This window comes from Curcuma longa, chromosome 7 (assembly GCF_044706935.1).
Source record: "Curcuma longa cultivar G26 ecotype Majalengka, Jawa Barat chromosome 7, ITB_CL_G26_1.1, whole genome shotgun sequence".
Lineage (NCBI taxonomy): Eukaryota > Viridiplantae > Streptophyta > Magnoliopsida > Zingiberales > Zingiberaceae > Curcuma > Curcuma longa.
The window spans coordinates 1,300,081-1,320,032 of NC_133867.1; the positions used below are offsets into that span (position 1 = coordinate 1,300,081).

At 37.2% G+C, this 19,952-nt stretch overlaps 1 protein-coding gene across 1 annotated transcript in view; it reads left to right on the forward strand.

Annotated features, from left to right (window-relative positions):
* LOC141832256 (uncharacterized) overlaps positions 1-17,469 on the forward strand; it is a 31,066-nt gene extending 13,597 nt beyond the window's left edge. The window contains exons 3-4 of the mRNA XM_074719750.1: positions 14,874-16,100; positions 16,689-17,469. Coding sequence (XP_074575851.1) covers positions 14,874-16,100; positions 16,689-17,289 — 1,828 coding nt within the window. The 3' untranslated portion in view covers positions 17,290-17,469. The remainder of the gene's footprint in view (positions 1-14,873; positions 16,101-16,688) is intronic.
* The last annotated feature ends 2,483 nt before the right edge of the window (positions 17,470-19,952 follow it).

Sequence of the window (19,952 nt, forward strand, 5' to 3'; positions counted from 1 at the left end):
TAATTTCTCCTTAGTATTATGTCATTGTATTTTATTTATTTATTTCAAGCATTATCATGTTCATCATGTTTGTTGTTAATTATTTGTTTCTTATAGCACGTTATAGCATATTAAAACTTAATGTCTTTGTGAAAGCATGCTCATATCTTTGGTGATTTATATTTTTCTATCTATAGTAATAGGACATGAGCATTGCCGAGTTAAAGAAATTTCACTATAGGCCTATATGTTCACATACACATAAAACTTGGTTTCGAGAGTTGAAATATCCGAAAAAAATTATAATTCATTTCGTTGGACTAGGACCTTAATATCCTTAGGGGACCCTAACATATTGTGATTATTGGAGAAACACTTGAGTTGAAAAAAAATATAGATAAGTGTACTCAATAAGAAATAAATAATGATTAGGTATTTATCTATTAAATGACTTCGATATCGAGTACTCCTTTGAGATCTTATATGGATAATGCAAACCATTCGGGGGATGAGCCTTGCATATGATAGGTAAGTGCCTCTTGTGTGGGTAACTCTAGGAACATAGTGGAATGACAAAATAACTTGTGCTCTGTTTATTCCGAGGTGTGGATAGAGAAAGGAAAGGATTCTCTAAAAAAGGGCAGCCCGGTGCACGAAGCTCCCGCCATGCGGGGTCCGGGGAAAGGATCCATTGTACGCAGCCTTACCTTGCCTTTGGCAAGAGGCTGTTTCCAGGATTTGAACCCGTGACCTCTAGGTCACATGGCAGCAACCTTACCGCTGCGCCAAGGCTCCCCTTCAAAGGAAAGGATTCTCTATAGAAAAAAATTCATCCACGTGGAGGAAGAGAAAAGAAAGTCAAGACGAGGTGTGGATTGTTAATGCCTCTTGGTTAGGGAGTCCTTTCCCTAGCTCGAGCTGCTCACGAGCAGAGACAACAGTGGTGGAATCGCCCTTCACACTCCGATTGTTCCTTGTCTTTGATCATCGATAGGTTGAGTAGCGTGCATGCCACGTTTTGTTGGACATTGCTATCCTCGTTCGCAGTGCGTATACCATTGGCGACCGTAGCAGGGTAAGGTCTTGTCGATGGTGGGATTCGGCAGAGCAGAAAGATTTCTTGCTGAGTGGCTCGGATTCTAAGCGGTCCAAAATCAGAAAAAGAATCTCCTTAGAGAGGAAATTGAAGGTATTCAGCCGATCCTCCTGCGACAAAATGGTAATGCCACTGACTTGAAGCCGCTTTGCTAGCTTGGCCAAGAGCTTATTCCCCCTATCGCAACCCATTTCATCTCCAGGGACGACGACCTAAACCCTTCGACGCAGGCCCTAGCCGCTAGCTTGATGCTCTCCACCATGGCGCTCTCAAGGATCTCTAAAGATGGCAAAGACAAAGCAAACATGCTGGATTCGTGATTGTGAGGGACTCGAGGATGAGTTGGCGAGAGAGACCATGGCGGCGGACGAGGAAAGCAACAACCCGTCGATGGAAGGGAGTGGAGAGGAAAGCAGCAGCTCATGCTGCGGCCGCTCTCTAAGTTGCCTGCTCCACCTCCTTCACAACGTAAGTGAGAGAATAGTAAGGAGGCGACAGAGACGAGGAAGATGGCGTGGTTCACAAGGAAGGATTTTCATTTTCGCTCGATTTGGGCAGATAAAAAAAGGTCCAAAAATCTATTTGCGGACGGATTTACGATTCCTTTCGTCTATTATTTCTTAATAAGTGAACAATGGAAAGTTTTTTGCATAGAAACTTTTCTCAATTTTTTGAATCCATCCTCTCAAGTAAATATAGCATTGGATTGGTAATTGATACTTTAGAATCAAATTACATTGCACTGCATACGAAGAACTGCCAGGTTAGATCTCAGTGAAATAATTTGTATGCTGCTCATTAGTATAACTGCTTGATAGGGCTAGATGAATTTACTAGGAATGATAATATTTCATTCACACACGAGTTTTATGTTTTTGCTTGAGGATAAGTAATGATTTAAGTCTGGGGGGTATTTGATTTGTGTCATTTATAAATATATTTTCGGTCCTATTTTGCATGTATTTACTACATTACATGAGTATATTTGCATTCATTTCTTTATTTTAGTTCGGATGACTGCGGTTTGTGTTTTATATTGACAGGAAGTGGAGATTTTGATGTTTAAAGCGAATTTGGAGATGAAAAGCCTAAGACGTTCCCATTTCAGTATGATCCATGGTCAAACTGTGCTATATTCCAGGGTCATGAACCACTTAGGAGGAGCGTCGATCAAAATTTCTAGCAAGGAATACAACTAGCTTGTGGTGCTTACCATGATCGTGCTCCATTCAAGTTGATGAGGAGTGTTCTAGTAGCCAACACGGGCCGACCGTGTCACATGACACGGCTATGCCAGGCGACACACCCTGGCCGTGTCACCCAACACGGTTGTGGAGCGTGTGGCGGTGCTTCATCTGTTTTTAGGGTTTATGTTAATTCTATTAGTCACCTCGACTTTTTAAGAAATTTTGTTAGGGTTCCCCTACTTCTTAAGAAACCCTATCAAAGTTCTAAGCTATAAATAGAAGGGGTGACGGTTTAGAGATCATCGAGTTATTATTGAGATCGAGTCATCGACGAGATCAAGGAGGTCTTTCGATCTCGTTATAAGGGATCGAGGAGGTCACATCGAAGACTTCGGAGGAGCTACGATATTAATGATATTAATGGTCGGTACTTCTAACTTTAGGGAGCAACTTTCTTTATCCTAGGATTAGAAAGTAGTCCGACGATATGTTTAACGATTGATATATGTGATTTCTCTTCCTTTATCCATGATATGTGTGATTCTTGATTGGTTCTAGTTTGCTTAACTATTCATTTATGTTGTGGGATTAAAGGGTTAGCGATTAGCTTCTCCAGGATAAATCGAGGGGTGAGCACTGCCTTATAATTATAGCATATAAACATACGTTTGATTCATAGAGAATAGGGAATGGACCTAATAATGAATCATAATCTCCGACTTATAAAACTAACTTAAGAGTTCTACGAAAGTAGTTAAACCCTCTCGAGACTTACATGGTATGCCATAGAGTGTAAAGGGTTTGTGTTTGTTGAATAAACATACCAAAAGAAATCATATTCCTCTCAATTCACCACCCTTTACATAAGAGGTCTATTTATATACAAACTAGGAATTTTTTTAAGGAAATAATCCAACTAAGGAAATTATAATTAGACTAATTGACAACTATCTAATTAAGAATATATATTAACTAATATAACCGGATAATATATTAACTAATATAACCAGATAATACTCCCTCTCAAGTTGAGCATAAATATTAATCAAGCCCAACTTGTTATAAAGTCCCCTAGTTCTTCAGTTTTCACGTATTCTGTAGTGATCAAGCCTTGTTAAATTTTTTCACGATCGAAATGACAATCAATTTCAATGTGCTTAGTTCGCTCATGAAACATGGGATTTAATGCAATGTGAATAACGGCTTGATTATCACATTACAATTTTGCTGGTACTGAAATTTTAAGTTCTACTTCAGTCAACAGTTGATATATCCATATTATCTTACATACAGACTGTGCTATAGTCCTATATTCTGATTCTATACTAGATCGTGACATAACATTCTGCTTTTTACTTTTCCATGAAATTAAATTTCCTTCAACAAAAATACAATAACCTAAAGTAAATCTTCTATTTATTTTAGAACCTGCCCAATCTGCATCTGAAAAACCTTCAATATACGTGTGCCCATGGTTTTTATATACAATACCCCGTCCAAGTGCTCCCTTCAAATAACACAAAATCTGCTCTAACGTTGCCCAATGATTAACTGTTGGAGATGCCATAAACTGACTAACAACACTAACCGAATATGCAATATCTGGACGAGTCAGTAAGATAATTCAACTTTTCAACCAACCTTCGATATCTCTCAGGATATTCAAATAGTTTATCTTCTGTGAGGTGCATGTTTTGAGTTATTGGAGTACTACAAGGCTTTGCCCTTGTTTTGCCAGTCTCATTCAATAGGTCGAGAACATATTTTCTCTGAGATAAAAATATATCTTTCTTGCTTCTTATAACTTCAACGCCTAAGAAATACTTTAGCACCTCTAAGTCTTTTATATGAAACTGAGTAAGAATGAAAGATTTAAGAGATGAAATTCCCGATAGTATCACTTCCAGTGATAATAATATCATCCACATACACAACCAACAGAATGACAACAACTTCTGATCGCTTGTAGAATACAGAATGATCAGATGTGCTTTTCACCATATCAAATTTTTCAACAATTTGACTAAACTTTTCAAACCAAGCATGAAGGCTATATTTCAAATTATACAAAGATTTTCTAAGATGACACACTCGCCCTATCTCCCTCTGAGCAACAAAACTAGGAGGTTGCTTCATGTACACCTCCTCCTGAAGATCACCATAAAGAAAAGCATTCTTGATATCAAGTTGTTGTAAAAGCCAATAATGAGTAGCAACCAGTGAAATACATAATCGAACTGATGTTAACTTTGTAACAGGAGAAATAGTATCAGAATAATTCATACCATATGCTTGAGTATAGCCCTTAGCAATAAGACGGACTTTTAGTCTAGCAACTGATCCATCCGGATTGACTTTAATTGTGAATACCCATTTGCATCTAATAGCTCGTTTGCCTAAAGGTAGATCAACCAAGTCCCATGTGTCATTATCATCCAAAGCTTTCATTTCCTCTATCATTGCCTCTTTCCAACTAGGATGAGATGTGGCCTCACGGACAATTTTAGGAATATAAATAGAATCCAGTGAAGCAATAAAAGAGCAAGAAGAAGACGTTAAGCCATTATAAGAAACAAGAGAAGAAATAGGATAAGTGCAAAGATGTTTATCTTTACGTAACGTAATAGGAAGATCATCACTCGGAGGTGGATATGATGACGAAGTTGTTGGTGCAAGACATAAATTAAGAGGCTGACGCCTAGAGTATACTTGAATAATAGGAGGCTTGTTAGGAGCCGATTCTGAAACAGGTGTAGATGATGTGATAGAATATACCAATAAATCTTCTTTTTGAGAAGTCGGGCTAAGTGAGGATTCTTCCATAAAGGTGACATCAATCGAGATAAGATATTTATTAATACTGGGATAATAACACTTATAACTTTTTTGAAGACGAGAATAACCAAGGAAGATACATTTCAAAGACTTGGAATCTAATTTTATGACATCCAAGTCTAATTTTGTGATATGTGGACGAACATCCTGAACAAAACAAGTGCTACCAAATATCTTAGAATTAATAGGAAACACTTATTTGGAAATAGAACTTTGTAAGGGATCTCACCATGAAGAAATAGATGATGGCATGCGGTTATAAGAAAACAGACTGTAGAAACTGCATCTGCCCAAAAAGATTTGGGAACATTCATTTGAAATAAAAGGGCCCTTGCAGTTTTAAGAAGATGTCTGTTCTTACGTTCAGCCATACCATTTTAGGATGGAGTATCAACACAAGAGGTTTCATAAAGTATACCATTTTGACTCATGTATATTCCTTAGCATTATCACTTCGTAAAATACAGATGGACGTATTTAATTGAGTTGTAATCTCGGCACAAAATGCATAAAATAGAGAAAATAACTCAGAATGAATTTTCATTAAATATAACCAGGTTACACAGGATAATCATCCACAAAATTGATAAAATACCTAAAATCAGGTTTAGACAAAATAAGACAAGGACTCCAAATATCAGAGTAAACTGACTCAAAAGGACTAAAAGCACGTTTATTTATTCTTGGACTTGAACCAAGATGATGATGCTTTGCAAATTGACATAACTCACAATTTAAAGAAGACACCCTATTATATTGTGGACAAAACTTCTTAAGCAAAAGAAGAGATGAATGACCTAACCTATAATGAGCCTCGAAAGAAGAAGTTACACTCGAGTAAGCAAGAGATCTTGGGATAGATGGGTCAAGAATGTAGAGGCCTCCAGACTCGTATCCTTTACCAATAATCTTCTTCGTCAAAAGATCCTGAAATAAACAATGATCAGGAAAAAATGAGATGCAACAGTTAAGATTATTAATTAATTGACTAACAAAGAGCAAATTAAAAGATAAATTAGGTAAATGTAAGATAGAGGATAAAAAAAGCAAAGGAGTAGGATTGATAGTGCCAGACCCACGAACACAAGGAGACCCATCAGCTAAAGCAACAATCAGAGTGTTAGATTGGAGTGAAAAAATAGAAAATAGATTAGAATTACCTGTTATATAATCCGTGGTTCCAGAATCAATGACCTATTTAGAGGATGAGGAAGCAAGACATGTGTTGTGGTTACCTAAATCAGCAATAACACTGACAGAGGAAGATGCAGATTTGAGTGATTCTTGATATTGAGATAACTTGACAAATTCATCTGCGGAGATAAGAATTGATTTCTCAGTGATATTATTAGTGGATGCAATATGAGTCAAGTGTTTTTGTTGATTTTTATACTAAAGCTTTTTGCATTCGAATTTTATATGACCCGACTTACGACAATAGTTGCATATAATACCATTAGAATTTGACATTCGAGTTTCAATGTCTTGTGAGCCTCCTCCTTTGTTTCCACTGTAAATAATTGATTTTTTAGGCACATAATTAGTATTGTGACTCACTAAAGCACTACTAAGTGGAATAGGAGTAGTATTTTCTGTACGGAGAATGCGACTGAATACATCTTGTAAGAGACCTCAGAACCAAAGAGTATTTGTGATTTGGTAGATTCAAAGTCAGGAGATAAGCCAGCAAGGAAGCTCATGATCTCCATTTGCTCTCTTTAGCGTTGTTGAACCTTCACATCAAGGCTAAAGGGCAGTAACATATTAAGCTCCTGTTATGTCTTCTTGAATGCCATAAAATAATTAATGAATGGTTGATTTTGCTTTTCCACATGGTAAAAAGTTTTGCAAATTTCATACATAAGGGAGATATTCCCTTTTCCAGAATACAGAAATTCTAGATAATCCATCAATTCTTTAACAAATTCACAGTGATTAGTCAAACCAATTACCTCACTATCAATACAATTTTGAATCTGAAGAAATAAGCGACCATTCTCTCTCATCCATGTCTGCCTCGAATCATCTTGAGGAGGGTCATCAGTAAAATGCCCATCTTTGTCAATACTTCGTAGGTAAAGACAAACAATTTTACTCCAATCTAAATAGTTTGAACTATTTAACTTATAATCTGTGATTTTAGACATCACAGACACAACTTCCGTCATAATAGAAGGTTTATTTTCAGCCATACTTTTATCTCAAAGAAAATCAAATAAAAGAAGAAACTGAAGTACAAACAAATCCACATGCGAAAGAAAGACTAAACTAATATAGCATCACGGAGAGATTAATTTCGGATTCGTCAAGGATCGGGAGGTTGGACAACAAACTTGACCAATTCTCCACCGAACACCACTGTCAACTCCACCGATCGGGAGGTTGGACGCGAATCCTATGCCGAGAGGACACAACGCGACCAAGGAAAGAAGAGGAGTTGTAGAGGAAGTGAGGCGGGAGGTCACCAGGCCATCGAAGAGGAGCTCGTGCTAGGGTTTGGCGGCATCTTTACTCGCGTTTCTGATCCGCGTCTGCGTCGTTTCGCCGATACAGGAAACAAGAGGGAAAGTGAAAGGAAAAGAAGAATCCGTAGCTAGCGCGACGTTCGTGTGGCAATGACAGTCGTGCAGACGGATTGGATGGCGGCGACAGTGAGTTGTGCTGATAACATCGGAGTGAAGATGGCGAAATCTAAATGCGACCTTCAACGCCAGTAGAGCCTTGATCCGATCCCGAATCGCATCAAAGCCAAAGGGTGCGATTCGTTCACACGAACGAAGCGTCGGAAGGAGAAGAAAGGAAGAAACGGGGAGAGGAAAACCTAACGCTCTGATACCATGTTGAATGAAAACACCAAAAGAAATCTTATTTCTCTCAATTCACCATCCTTTACGTAAGAGGTCTATTTATATACAAATTAGGAATCTTTCTAAGGAAAAAATCCAACTAAGGAAACTATAATTAGACTAATTGACAACTACCTAATTAAGAATATATATTAACTAATATAACTAGATAATATATTAACTAATATAACCAGATAATAGTGTTGATTTAATGTAGCAGTTGCTTTAGGATATAGACACTTTAGTGGTTTCTTTCTTTTCTTCTTCCCATAGATGCATTGGTACCTTAGGACGAATCCCTTCAAATATAATCTAGCATTGAGGTAAGAGAGAGAGTCACAATCAATTCGTCAACGATAATCGTTGTGAAATCGAAACCCTATGGTAGTCTCTCGATTTGGTTTTCCCTTTCGCTTTCATTCAACTCTTTTTGTTAGTTTCTTTGTTTCTATAACAATTACCTCGATTTCGATTTGTTTAGATAATCTATTTTGCACAATACTCAATAGCATGATCTCAAAGGATGATAATTTATTACTTGACGACATTGTGCACTTGCAGTAATCGCATATCATACATTTGCAAATCAAAATTATTTTTTTCTCGTGTATTCAGCAAGGACAACCATACATTAGTTCAACCATACATTAGTTAAAGATAAATAAAGAAACATATCATGTATTAATGGACACATCGATTTAATGTGGTTCACAATCTCCAGAATTGCTATGCCCATGATCTTATGCACAAAGAAGTAACAATAATAAGACACAAGGGGAGAATGGAATTTAACAATGAATGCTTTGTTCGTGTGTGTCGTAAGTCTTCCTTGATCCTTTGGTTTCCTTTTATAAACTCCCTTCACGAGATATTGTTATCCATTATAGTTGACAACACACTCTTTTGGTCAATCGAAAAACCTTTTCGGTAGACTACATGGGTTTGAGCTATTCCGTCGGCTTTATCAACGAAAGCGTCTTGTTTACTCAATATTGCTAACATGACTCCTTTTAGTTGACCGAACACACTTTTCGATCGACTATCAACCTACCAATTCGGATCTTTAATCCCATCGTCCGCATTTGACCTGGCTAATTGAGTTGACACCTTTTTAGTCGATTGTAATCCTTTTTTGGTCGACCAATCCTTTTGCCTTGTCCGGATCTGACTTGGATCCCGCTTAGTTCCGGTCACCTAAAAAACATTATTAGTCGACCGAATTTTGATTGATCGAATACCCTTTTGGTCGCTCGAAACTGACTCCGATCTACTAAGTTCGAGTCCGCCTAAGTTGAGTTCTACCCTTTGCCTGACTATAGATTCACTCAACTCATCTCACAATAGCTTATCTTTGTAGTCTTCCTCTTTATTTTTTGTCCTTCGGATGTACTGAGCCGTTTCGGCTTACTTCCCATACTTCACACTCCACCAATGCATTCTTCTGCCAAGCTTCTTATCATATCACAAAGCAAGACTTAATTGAAACCTTTGTCTAAACATTAAAACCATTGTCAAACCACTTGGGGTTCCAACTACTCGGGAGTATTAACAGCTAAAAGATAAAACTAATAAGTACAAGACAAAGACTTAAAAAAGACGAGACAATCTATATTTCTCTAGTCTTTAAACTCTCCTTTTGGTTTATAACCTTCAACCTCTAATTTCATTTACTATTCGCTTATTTTGTCACTAATTAGTCAACTGTAGCTACCATCACTTGATTGATTCCATGAATATTTTAGCTTGCAGTCTGCAAACAACTTCCTTAGTTGACTAACTTCCACCACAAGTGATTGATTTCCTATAGACCCTAGGTTATGCGGCTGTTACAACTCAATCTTTGTCACATCTATGATTGCCCTTTCTCTTCAAGTCATTAATGAACTAGATTCCATCATTAGTTAACTAAACTCAGTTAGTCGACTGCCCATTCTAATAGGCTCTTAACAGAAACATTCTACTAGCAAGTCATCGAGCTTGAGTTGACTTCTTAGTTGACTAAGTTCAGCAGTTGATTTGATTCCAACATTACTTGACTAAACTCAATCATTTAACTACTGAATCGACTATGCTTCGAACAAAAATATTCTATTTATGAGCAACTAAGTTTGAGATGACTCCTTAGTCGACTCATCTCATTAGTTGATTAGGAGCACTTTGTAGTCGACTAGAGCTTTGATTACAATCATTCTAATAATTAAGTTTTCTCCTAAGTTGTGATCTACCCTCTCACAAGGGTACTATCTCTTAACTCTCATAGCTTACACAATAATTTACTTTTTGCAGTTTGACTTAGCCACTAAGACCGTCTCCCACTAGGTTACTCGTCCCTCGGATGCGCCGACCTCTCGGTTCGCTCCGCATATCATCTTTCACATTTCACCTACATTGTTCGCCTTTTTCTCAACTACTATTAACGTTGTGCTTCAATGTTCCTCGTCCTATGATCCCTTTGATGTTTCATATTATCCTTCTTTGATCTTCAACAAACTTCGAGCCATCGAGTCAATCAACTTAGTTGCGCAAAATCAAATTCCATAAGATACTCCAACACCACCACAACGCTTCTCATCCTGTGGTCCTTTGATGCCTCATGCAATCTTCTTTGAACTTTATTAGACCTTTTAGCCATTGAGCATGTTGCCTTTGTAGGATCGTAGCATTGCTAGAGGGGATGAGCTTCTTTTCGATTGTCAAGTGCACAACGGAAATGAACATAGCACCAATATAACACTATAGAGATAGATATTTACTTGGTTTACAACTCCTAAGGTTGCTAATCCAAGGTTTAGCATTGTAGCGATACCACCACTAATCTTTTTCTTTGCCGAGCATCTTCTAGAGGCGGAGAAATCTTTTACAATAATAATTTTTTACAATCTTGAGAACAAGGACATTAAAGAGAAGAACAAGAAAAGAAAATCTCTCTGAATAATAATCTCTCTTTGCTTTTTGGACGAAACACAAGTGAAGAGGCGTTCTTCTCGGAGCTCTCTACTTCATAATGAAGCCTTCAACAACATTTATATGATCTTTAATTGAACAGGGCTGCTTCACAAATCTTCATACATTAATTGACTACTTGCAACATATCAATTGATTGCATGCTATATTTGGACAGAATTTGAATATTGAGCAAAAATTGGAACTTTGAATCCATTATTAATACCTATTTGAAACTGTATATCAATCAACTTTTACATATCTACTAGTCTACTGATAGTGAATAGTCGACTGATAGTGAACAATCCACTATTGCAGTGATTCAAAGTGTTTCTGAGTTCTCTGAATTCAGACCAATTGACAGTAGCAATCAACTCAATGTTTTTGAGCAAATCATGAATTTTAGGGTTTAGAGTATCAATTGATAGTAAACTGTTGCCAAAATCATAACTTGATTTGTGGTTTTGTCATATCAATCGACTTCTTTGTCCTGTGCAATTAATTGACTAATGCAAAAATTTCAAATGGATTTGTTGTTTGACTCTACTCTATCTGTCGACTGCATTGTGCCTATCAATCTGACTCTATCAATCGATTGCTATATGTCTAGTAGTCGATTGATGCCAAAATCACAAATTGATTCGTGGTTTGACTATACTAGTTGGTTGTTATATGCCTAACAATCGACTGATTGTCAAAACCACAAACTATTTTGTGGTTTAGCCATGCCGCAGTCGATTGCGACCATTCGAGTTCATGACTTCTTCATCCCTTTGCATAACAGTCGATAGTTGTATATCGACTCCTGTACTATTTCTCATTCTAATGAATGAGTCACACTTAACTCCTTTTACTCTCATCTCACATTTACCTCTTTTTAAAACATACCTTGTGCCAAAGAAACCACCTATTTCTTAGATTTTCATGCATGGAGCCTTCTCTTCTTTGTGTTTTCATTGTCTAACATCCGATCGCCTGATCTGCTAGGGCTTTCCTTCGATATCTAACATCCGAAACTTGATCTATTAGGGTTTTTCTTTTGCTAAGAATTCGATCTTCAACTTTCTTGGTCTTCATCACCTTACATCCAATCACCAGATCGGCCATGATTTCCTTTTTGCTAAGATTTCGATCTTCAACCTTTTTGGACTTCATCTCTATTAAGTTGATTTTTCCTGCATATTTGACAATCATGTGAGACTAAACAAGTTGTCTTAACTTAAATGTTGTCCAACATCAAAATCACATGCATGGGGCATGATTGCACCAACAACCTTACCTTGCCAAGTCATCATCAACACTCAACCTTGTCGAGAGCTCTATGTGTCTCTTCTCAAATTTCTGCACAACTTAACACATATATCAACCACATATACATATGCAAGAGTTAACTTAAATCCTTTGTTCAAACATCAAAACTCAAGTCGAATTGACCATTGACTACTTAGGTCATGATTGCACCAACAATCTCTTGGTTGGACAAAGTTTCTCCGATGTTGATTAGGCCATTTATGAGTTCCTTTTAATTAAGAGTGCATGTTTCTTCCGATTTTGATTAGGCCATTTATGAGTTCCTTTTAATTAAGAGTGTATTTGCGCCAGGATTCTTCATCTAACATTTTAAACGTCGTAGATGTCGCTTGACAATTTTTGCTTTTGTGGTTTTTTTCATACAAATTTACCAATTTCTCTTATAGATTCTTGGCACATGTGTAAGTTCCGATTCTATTTATCTCTTGCATAAGAGATGTTTAGCTTTCCCATTTACAAGGAACTCATCCTTTTAGTTTTTTTTACCAATTCACCATCTAGCTCCCTATGAGTCTCAAAGTAATACATCATAAATAAGGCAATATCAAAAATCTATTTTAAAAATACCTTCATTCCTTTTATTTTTCCATTTTTCGATGTCTCCCTCAAACTTGAAGGTGCAAATTGAATTTCGGTCATTGCTTCGTTAGCGGTTAGTTCTTTGAAATGCCCTTTCTCTAATATCACTTGTTAGACCACTTGTTAGGATTTATATGATTATGATCTGATAGCTAGGGGGGGGGGGGGGGGTGTTAATAGAACTTTGGCTTGAAAAATAAAAATTTTTTTTTTTTTTTTTTGCAAATCCAAATACAAAGATAAACGCACTGGATATAAATAACGATAAACATAGTATGAGAAATAATTTGTGGTTTAGAACGTTAGTTCCTACCCCACAACTTATGAATTTTTAAAAGTTGACTAATTTTTTCCCAACCAGAAGTGGAGAAAGCTTATACAAAATCATTTATAAAAAAATTAATATAGAAAAACCAATGGTTGTGGATAAAAGGGTTAAGAAGCTGAAAGGTATAAACTTTAAATCCTAAACATGAAAAACTCTGTAAAACAAAACAAGGCTTTGTGGAGCTATAACATGACCTGAGAAATGCAACTTTGTGGTTGTGATTTGAGCTCCCCTTGCCCTTCTTTTTTAACCTTCCAAATGGCGATGGATAAGGTGTATAGTTGTTCTACATTAATACCAGTTGGCTCATTTAAGCCACTAGTCGATTGCAACTTGAATCACGGTATCCTTATCTACTAGTTGTCTTTAGTAGACTTATTGACAACGATTAAAATCCTTCCAGTTGACTCAAGTCTCATCAATTGACTAAAGTGGATAAGATCTTCAAATCAATTTCAATCAAGGATCAAATGAGCTCAATTTTGTATAGTCTGAAATCTAAATCCTTCCGGTTGATCAATCTCATCAATTGACAATCTTCAAATCAATTTCAATCAAGGATCAAATGAGCTCAATTTTGTATAGTCGATTGAAATCTATTATAGTCGACTCAGTTGGATAAGATTGTCAAACGTTCTTATTTTCAATTTCAATCAAGAATCAAATTGTCTCAATTTTGTCTAGTCGCAATCGACTCAACTGCATGAGCAATTCAACTGGAGTCGGCTCCTTTGTTAACTCAACACTCCAGTTGACTGTGATAAACTTTCAATCGACTATATTGATTTCAACTCAAAATCTCTTATTTCTTGCTCGAGTCTTATACCTAAGTAAGAATCTACTTGAATAAGTACAAGTCACTTTGACTCACAACTCATATAGGAGCTTATATTCACAGTTTGACTTTGCCATTGAAGCTATCTTCCATCTAGTCTTATGTTTTTCAAATGCATTAAACCCCAGCTTTGTTCCTCATGTCATCTTTCACTCTTTCCCTTTGTAGTTTGCCTTCATCTAGCTATCGTCAATATTGCTAACTTGATGCTGCTCATCCTATTATCCCTTGTATGTCTGATTCCATTTTCTCTAATCGTCGTGCACATACAAGTCATATGAAGAAATCTAATTTAAAGTTTTTGCCAAACATATCAAAACAATATGGTTTAACATGATGACTTGTGACATGATTGCACTAACAGGACCAATATTGACTGATTTGTTGTAAGAGAAAATAAATGTGTTTAATTAGGCGTGGTCTAAAATTAACCTCATAGCATGTCTTATTGTCTTATTTGAGGTGACGGTAGCTTTTTAGAACTAAAAAAGTATGTGGCCAACACTCTGGTCTCATAAAATATCCAAAAGTATACATTCAACACTTAGATTCCTGGTTTCATGAAAATCAGTGCATCATGCTGACAATGAACCTGCATGGGCAACTTTTTTTAACCGATTCAGATTGTTGAAGATAGTTAATCTGTTCAATTAATTGGTCTGGGATGCTCTTGATTTGTATTATTTGCTGATTTGATGTACACGATAAGGTTTTGACCATGACTAGCTTTTGAGAGGCTGGACTGCAATGACATTGGTTACTGGTAAAACTTCCTTGTCTAGTCTGATTTTCAAGTTATTAACAAGGATTTTTTTTTCATTGGTATACAACAAATCATGTAATTATTACTAATCTTGTTCATGTAGCATGTGCTCACTGTAATCATTTGCTTTAATGTCATCTCATAAACACACTGTGGAATGACTTCTAGCAGATCTTTGTTTTATCAGGAAGTTCAGGTTAATCGTGTATTGGCTGTTCATCAAGGTATGAGAAAAGTAGCTGTTGAATGTTCAAAAGGAAGGCCTATGAATGAAAGCTTTGTAGCATTAATCCTTGCTGCAGCTGTAACTCTCATAAATAGTTCTACTGAGGATTTCTTGGATAGGATTCCTAGCGAGCTAATAAAAAGATGCTTGCCTTTATTGCAAAAAATTTGGAGTAAAAGTCAATGCCCATTGTTACATAATAATGGACAAAGATGCAGGCACATAATAAAAAATGGTCTCCCTACAACTATTTTTAAACTTTCTATGAACCAAAACCTTGCAACCTGGAATTTTGATAAGATTAGGGTAACCATGTTTGGTGATGCAGGCTCTGAGTTTGTTACTTTTGTATCTAAATATTGGGAGAAGTCACCAGTTCTACTAAGTGAGGCAAGAAAGATTCTGGAAAAAGGAAATGGTATTTTTAGATGTTTGATTGATGCTTTTAATCATCAATCAACTAATGATATCCTTGACTCAGTGTTGATGGAATTAGTTTCCTGCCAACCTCTTGCTTCAGATGAACTAGACATAAATTGTTTCTTAAATGAGAACACTTCCTTGGGTTCCCCACTCATATATGGATTAGATATTCGGGTTGTGAAAGCACAACAAGTATCATCAAAATCCTTCAAAAAGAAAGAAGTGCACTTTTTTGACAGTAGTTCAGGCACATTATTTAGTGAAGGTGATTATGCAACCAAATGTAAAAAAGCATTTCATGATGGTTTTACAATTGCATTACGAGGAATGGAATTTCGGTTTGCTGAAATTGCTTCTATTACTAGAGGGTTAGCAGATTTATTTGGTCAACCGTCAGTGGGGGCAAACTTGTACATCACACCACCAGGATCTCAGGGTTTAACTTTCCACTATGATGATCATTGTGTATTTGTGTGGCAACTCTTTGGTCAAAAGTACTGGTTTGTTTCATCTTTTCCAACATCTATTTTACCCAGGTTATATGAACCTATTAGCAGTTTGCCTAGCAGAGAGAATGAAAAAGAGGGAGGCTTACAGATGTTTCTCAACGAGGGTGATATTTTATACATCCCTAGAGGTTGTCCTCATGAGGCTCATACAATAAATGATGCCTATAAATCTCAGCAAGAATTGCGTTCTGGCCTTTCCTTGCATCTTACACTTTCTATGGAGGTCGAGCCACCTTTTGCGTAAGTAATTTTTTATTGCTGATTTGCTACATGCATGGTATTGAACACATTAATCTACCAGCAGGGTACAGTTGTTTCTTTTGACATACTATTTTTGTTTTGTGTTCTGTTACTGTTAGTACTTGAGCTTTACTAATTAGCTGGATAAAATTATGGCTGCTAAATAATTGTTTAAGTTTCATTCAGCTATTGACTTCATACAAGTATTGGATATGCTTCCAATTTACTCGGTTATAGGTGTTCAGGACTTCTGGATTCTCTTAACTTATATTATGTGTCTCAGACGCAATATTCAATGTACTGTTGTTTCTCCTTTTAAAATTTTAATTATATTTGTTGTATTTGGTAATTAGCACTGTTTACTTAGAGGGAACTAAAGGGCTTCTATGTAAAAGTGGATTGTTAGATACACTACTTGATTATTGTAGAAGCTCTGGTTTTTTCATCTATTGAACATCTGATACACTCATGTTGTGTATTCCAAAAACAAAAAAAATCTTGGTTTTGGGTGATGTTCTAAAGCATTGTGACATTCATAAAAATTGGAGATCAATTTAGGCTATGTGATCCTGATTAGTTATTTTACAGGTGGGAAGGTTTTGCTCATGTTGCTCTTCATTGTTGGCATGAGAAGCAGAAAGAAGTATCAGACTGCATCACAAGCATGGAAGCCAGGAGAAGAAAAGTCTTTTCTGTATTTCTTTTGCATGTTGCTATCAAGCTTATAGCTGATGATGTTTCTATCTTCAGGAAAGCTTGCTTGATTGCTGCCAAATTTGTAGAGCATCATGCTGATACCCTTAGGTTAAATCAGAAAGCTAACTTTTTAAAGATAATTAATGTAATCGACTTTAGCTCCAATTTCACGGAAACATTTGAGAAAACAGTTGTTCAAGAAGCAAATGACAATTTCTTGGAATGGATGAGGTGGCTCCGTCATTTGCCTCAGAGAGGAGATGAGGACGCAAAAATAGACTTTGATGATCCTTCGAGAATGTGGAGTGAAATCATTGAACTATCTAGCAAAGGGAATGAAGAAATGAAGGATGAATTCGTTCAGACTAAATCAAGATTTTGCAGATCTCTTGTTTACGAAGAAGCATGTAGAATGTTTCAGCTAACGTTGGAGAAGTATAGAAGAACAAGGAATCAGTATACGAATGGGATGTTGGCCCTTCATACTGCATAGTATTTGAAAATTTTATGTATTTATCTGGAATATTATCAATTTAGCTGAATTCTTGTTTTCTGTTGTGTAACGGGAAGTGTCATCAATATTATTGATGCAAACCTAATATGTTGGGAACCATCTTTAATCCACCGAATAGTATGTGATTGATTATGAATGATATTTATCATTTTAACTCTATATTTTCTTCAAGATCTCATTGTCAGTGAAGAAATCCTAATTCTGGGGCATGAATATTTCATATGGTCAACTCAGTTGTTGCCATAAAGTAGCGGCCATTAAAGGTGGATCTTTAAGCCGGTTCTCTCTCTCTCTCTCTCTCTCTCTCTCTCTCTCTCTCTCTATATATATATATATATATATACACGATATCCTGCGCGAACGAAAAAACGTGTCCCGTGCGCACGTGATCTTGACCGTTCATCGCGAAAAATTCAAGCCGTTTATAAAAAAAAATCATTGTAGCTTCTCTGTGTTGTCGGCGTTCTCGCCGCTGCCGCTCCCCTGTCCGGCCACCGGACCGGCGGCGATGGATGCGTAACTCACCGGCGCCGGACTGGTGGCCAGATTCCGGCCGGATTCTCCGGACTGGTGGTCGGATTCCGACCGAATTCGGCCGGAATTGGCCAACAGCGTCTGTTGGCCGATTCTGACCAAAATCGGCCGGAGACCTGCCGCGGTCGACGCGCCCGGTGTCGGCGCGTCGATCGTGGCGCGTCGATCGTGGCCGGTCTCCGACCGCGATTCGACCGAAATCCGGCTGATTTCCGGCCGACAGTGGCCGTTGGGCACTGTCCTGTTTCCGGTAGAATTCCGACCGGATTCCGGCCGTAATCCGACCGGAATCCGATGCCGGAATGTGCGCTAGCGAGTTGCGCATCCAACGGTCCGGGTCCGGTGGCCGGCGGTGATCGGACGGTGGCGCGACGGTGGCGCGACGGCGGCGGAAGTGGGCGGGGGTCGATGGTCGCGCACGGATCGCGTAGGAATGAGTCGCGCGGGATATCAAACCTCTATATATATATATATATATATATATATATATATATATATATATATAAATTCAAGTATATAGATAAAAAATGCATAATGGGATGAATGATAAGTGTGAGTTCACATGAGAAATGTTATGCGTCCATTGCTACGTCATGGGAAAACTAATAAAGATTTTGGGTTAAGAGCACTTACAAAAATTTTGATGGAATTGAGGTGGCAGTAAAACTTTTTCACAGGTATTTTTCTTCCGTTCCTTCGGAAAAAGGTGGAAAAAAAGAAAAAACTTTTAATTATTTTTTAAAAAATTGCTTGATATTATTTGAAGACAGTAAAACTTTTTTTTATAGTTGTCCTTTGAGTAGCCTTTAAATATTTTCAAATTAATTTTAAAATGCTATCTTAAATTATGTTTTAACAGTTAAGTTTTTTTATCACTTTTTTCCTCGCATCTTTGTTTTTTTTTTTGCTTCGAAGAACTGATAGGATGAAAATATTTGACAAGTTTCGTTTTCATACTTTTCTTATACCTATTACTTTTTTCAGAGGAAATTGAGAATCAATCTACAACAAAATTCTTGAATAAAAGTATATAAGTTCAATTAAATATAAATTTTTAATAATTAATGGTGGCAAATTTTGATATTTACCTAACTAAAAGATATATTGTTAATATTCAAAAAGACCTCAGGCTTACTCATAACCATATTGTAATGGTAAACTGACTTCTCCTTGAACCCTAGAATTGGGTTGAAAAGTGGTTTGGCTCAAGCTTTAGCTCATGGTTTATTTTCAATATCCTACAAGATCAAGTTCAAATTTGAGAGATAATGCTATGAATGTATTATTATATTTGAGAGGTGTTGTAAGACAATCGCCTTACGGTTATATTATTTATTGGATAAATAAAAATTTATTATTTGAGTACACATTCTCTATATGTTTGATTGGATTTTAAACTCATTTATTGAATGTCCGCAATACGATTCATAGTATGATAGAATTTGTGATTGGATCACAACTAGTGAACATCTCTTCCTTCGTGCGAGCGCCGCTGATCACATGGGAGAAAGCGAGTGCTGAAACCCTAGCCGCCGAGTTGCTCTCGCGATCCTCTGTTAGTGCTGTCAATCTGCTCATCGTCGCCGACCGCGGGAGTGAAATGCCGGAGCGCACGATTTTGATCTTCCTTCTCGACCGTGTGAGCGTGAGAAGTCGGGCAAAGGGAGCTTGCCTTGGCCACGATCAGTAGCTCGTGATGCCAATCATGATTTGAGTTAAGGATGGCCGAGTGCGTGAGTGAAGAGGCGAGTTCTCCCGTGTTCCTCTTCTACCTAATCATATGACGCCGATGGATGGTCCTTAGGACATGGTGAAGTATTGCTAGCATTGGGACGCCGGTGGTCATTATCTTCCTTGTCAAAGATCGGAGCTCGAGTGGAAGGGGTTTTCATTCGGTTGCCGTCAGCCACTGAAGCGTTCTTCATCATCAAAAATTATTTCTAGCGATCGGAGAAGCTGGGAGTCATCGCTAATTCGTTGCTAATCATTCTTAGTCTTCCGATGACTATCTACGATCTTCATGGAAACTTATGAAGCTTTTGGGACGTTCCATCAACGTCCAAAAGGTTTCGACCATTTGTCCTAAATCGATGATCAAAGGTTGACCA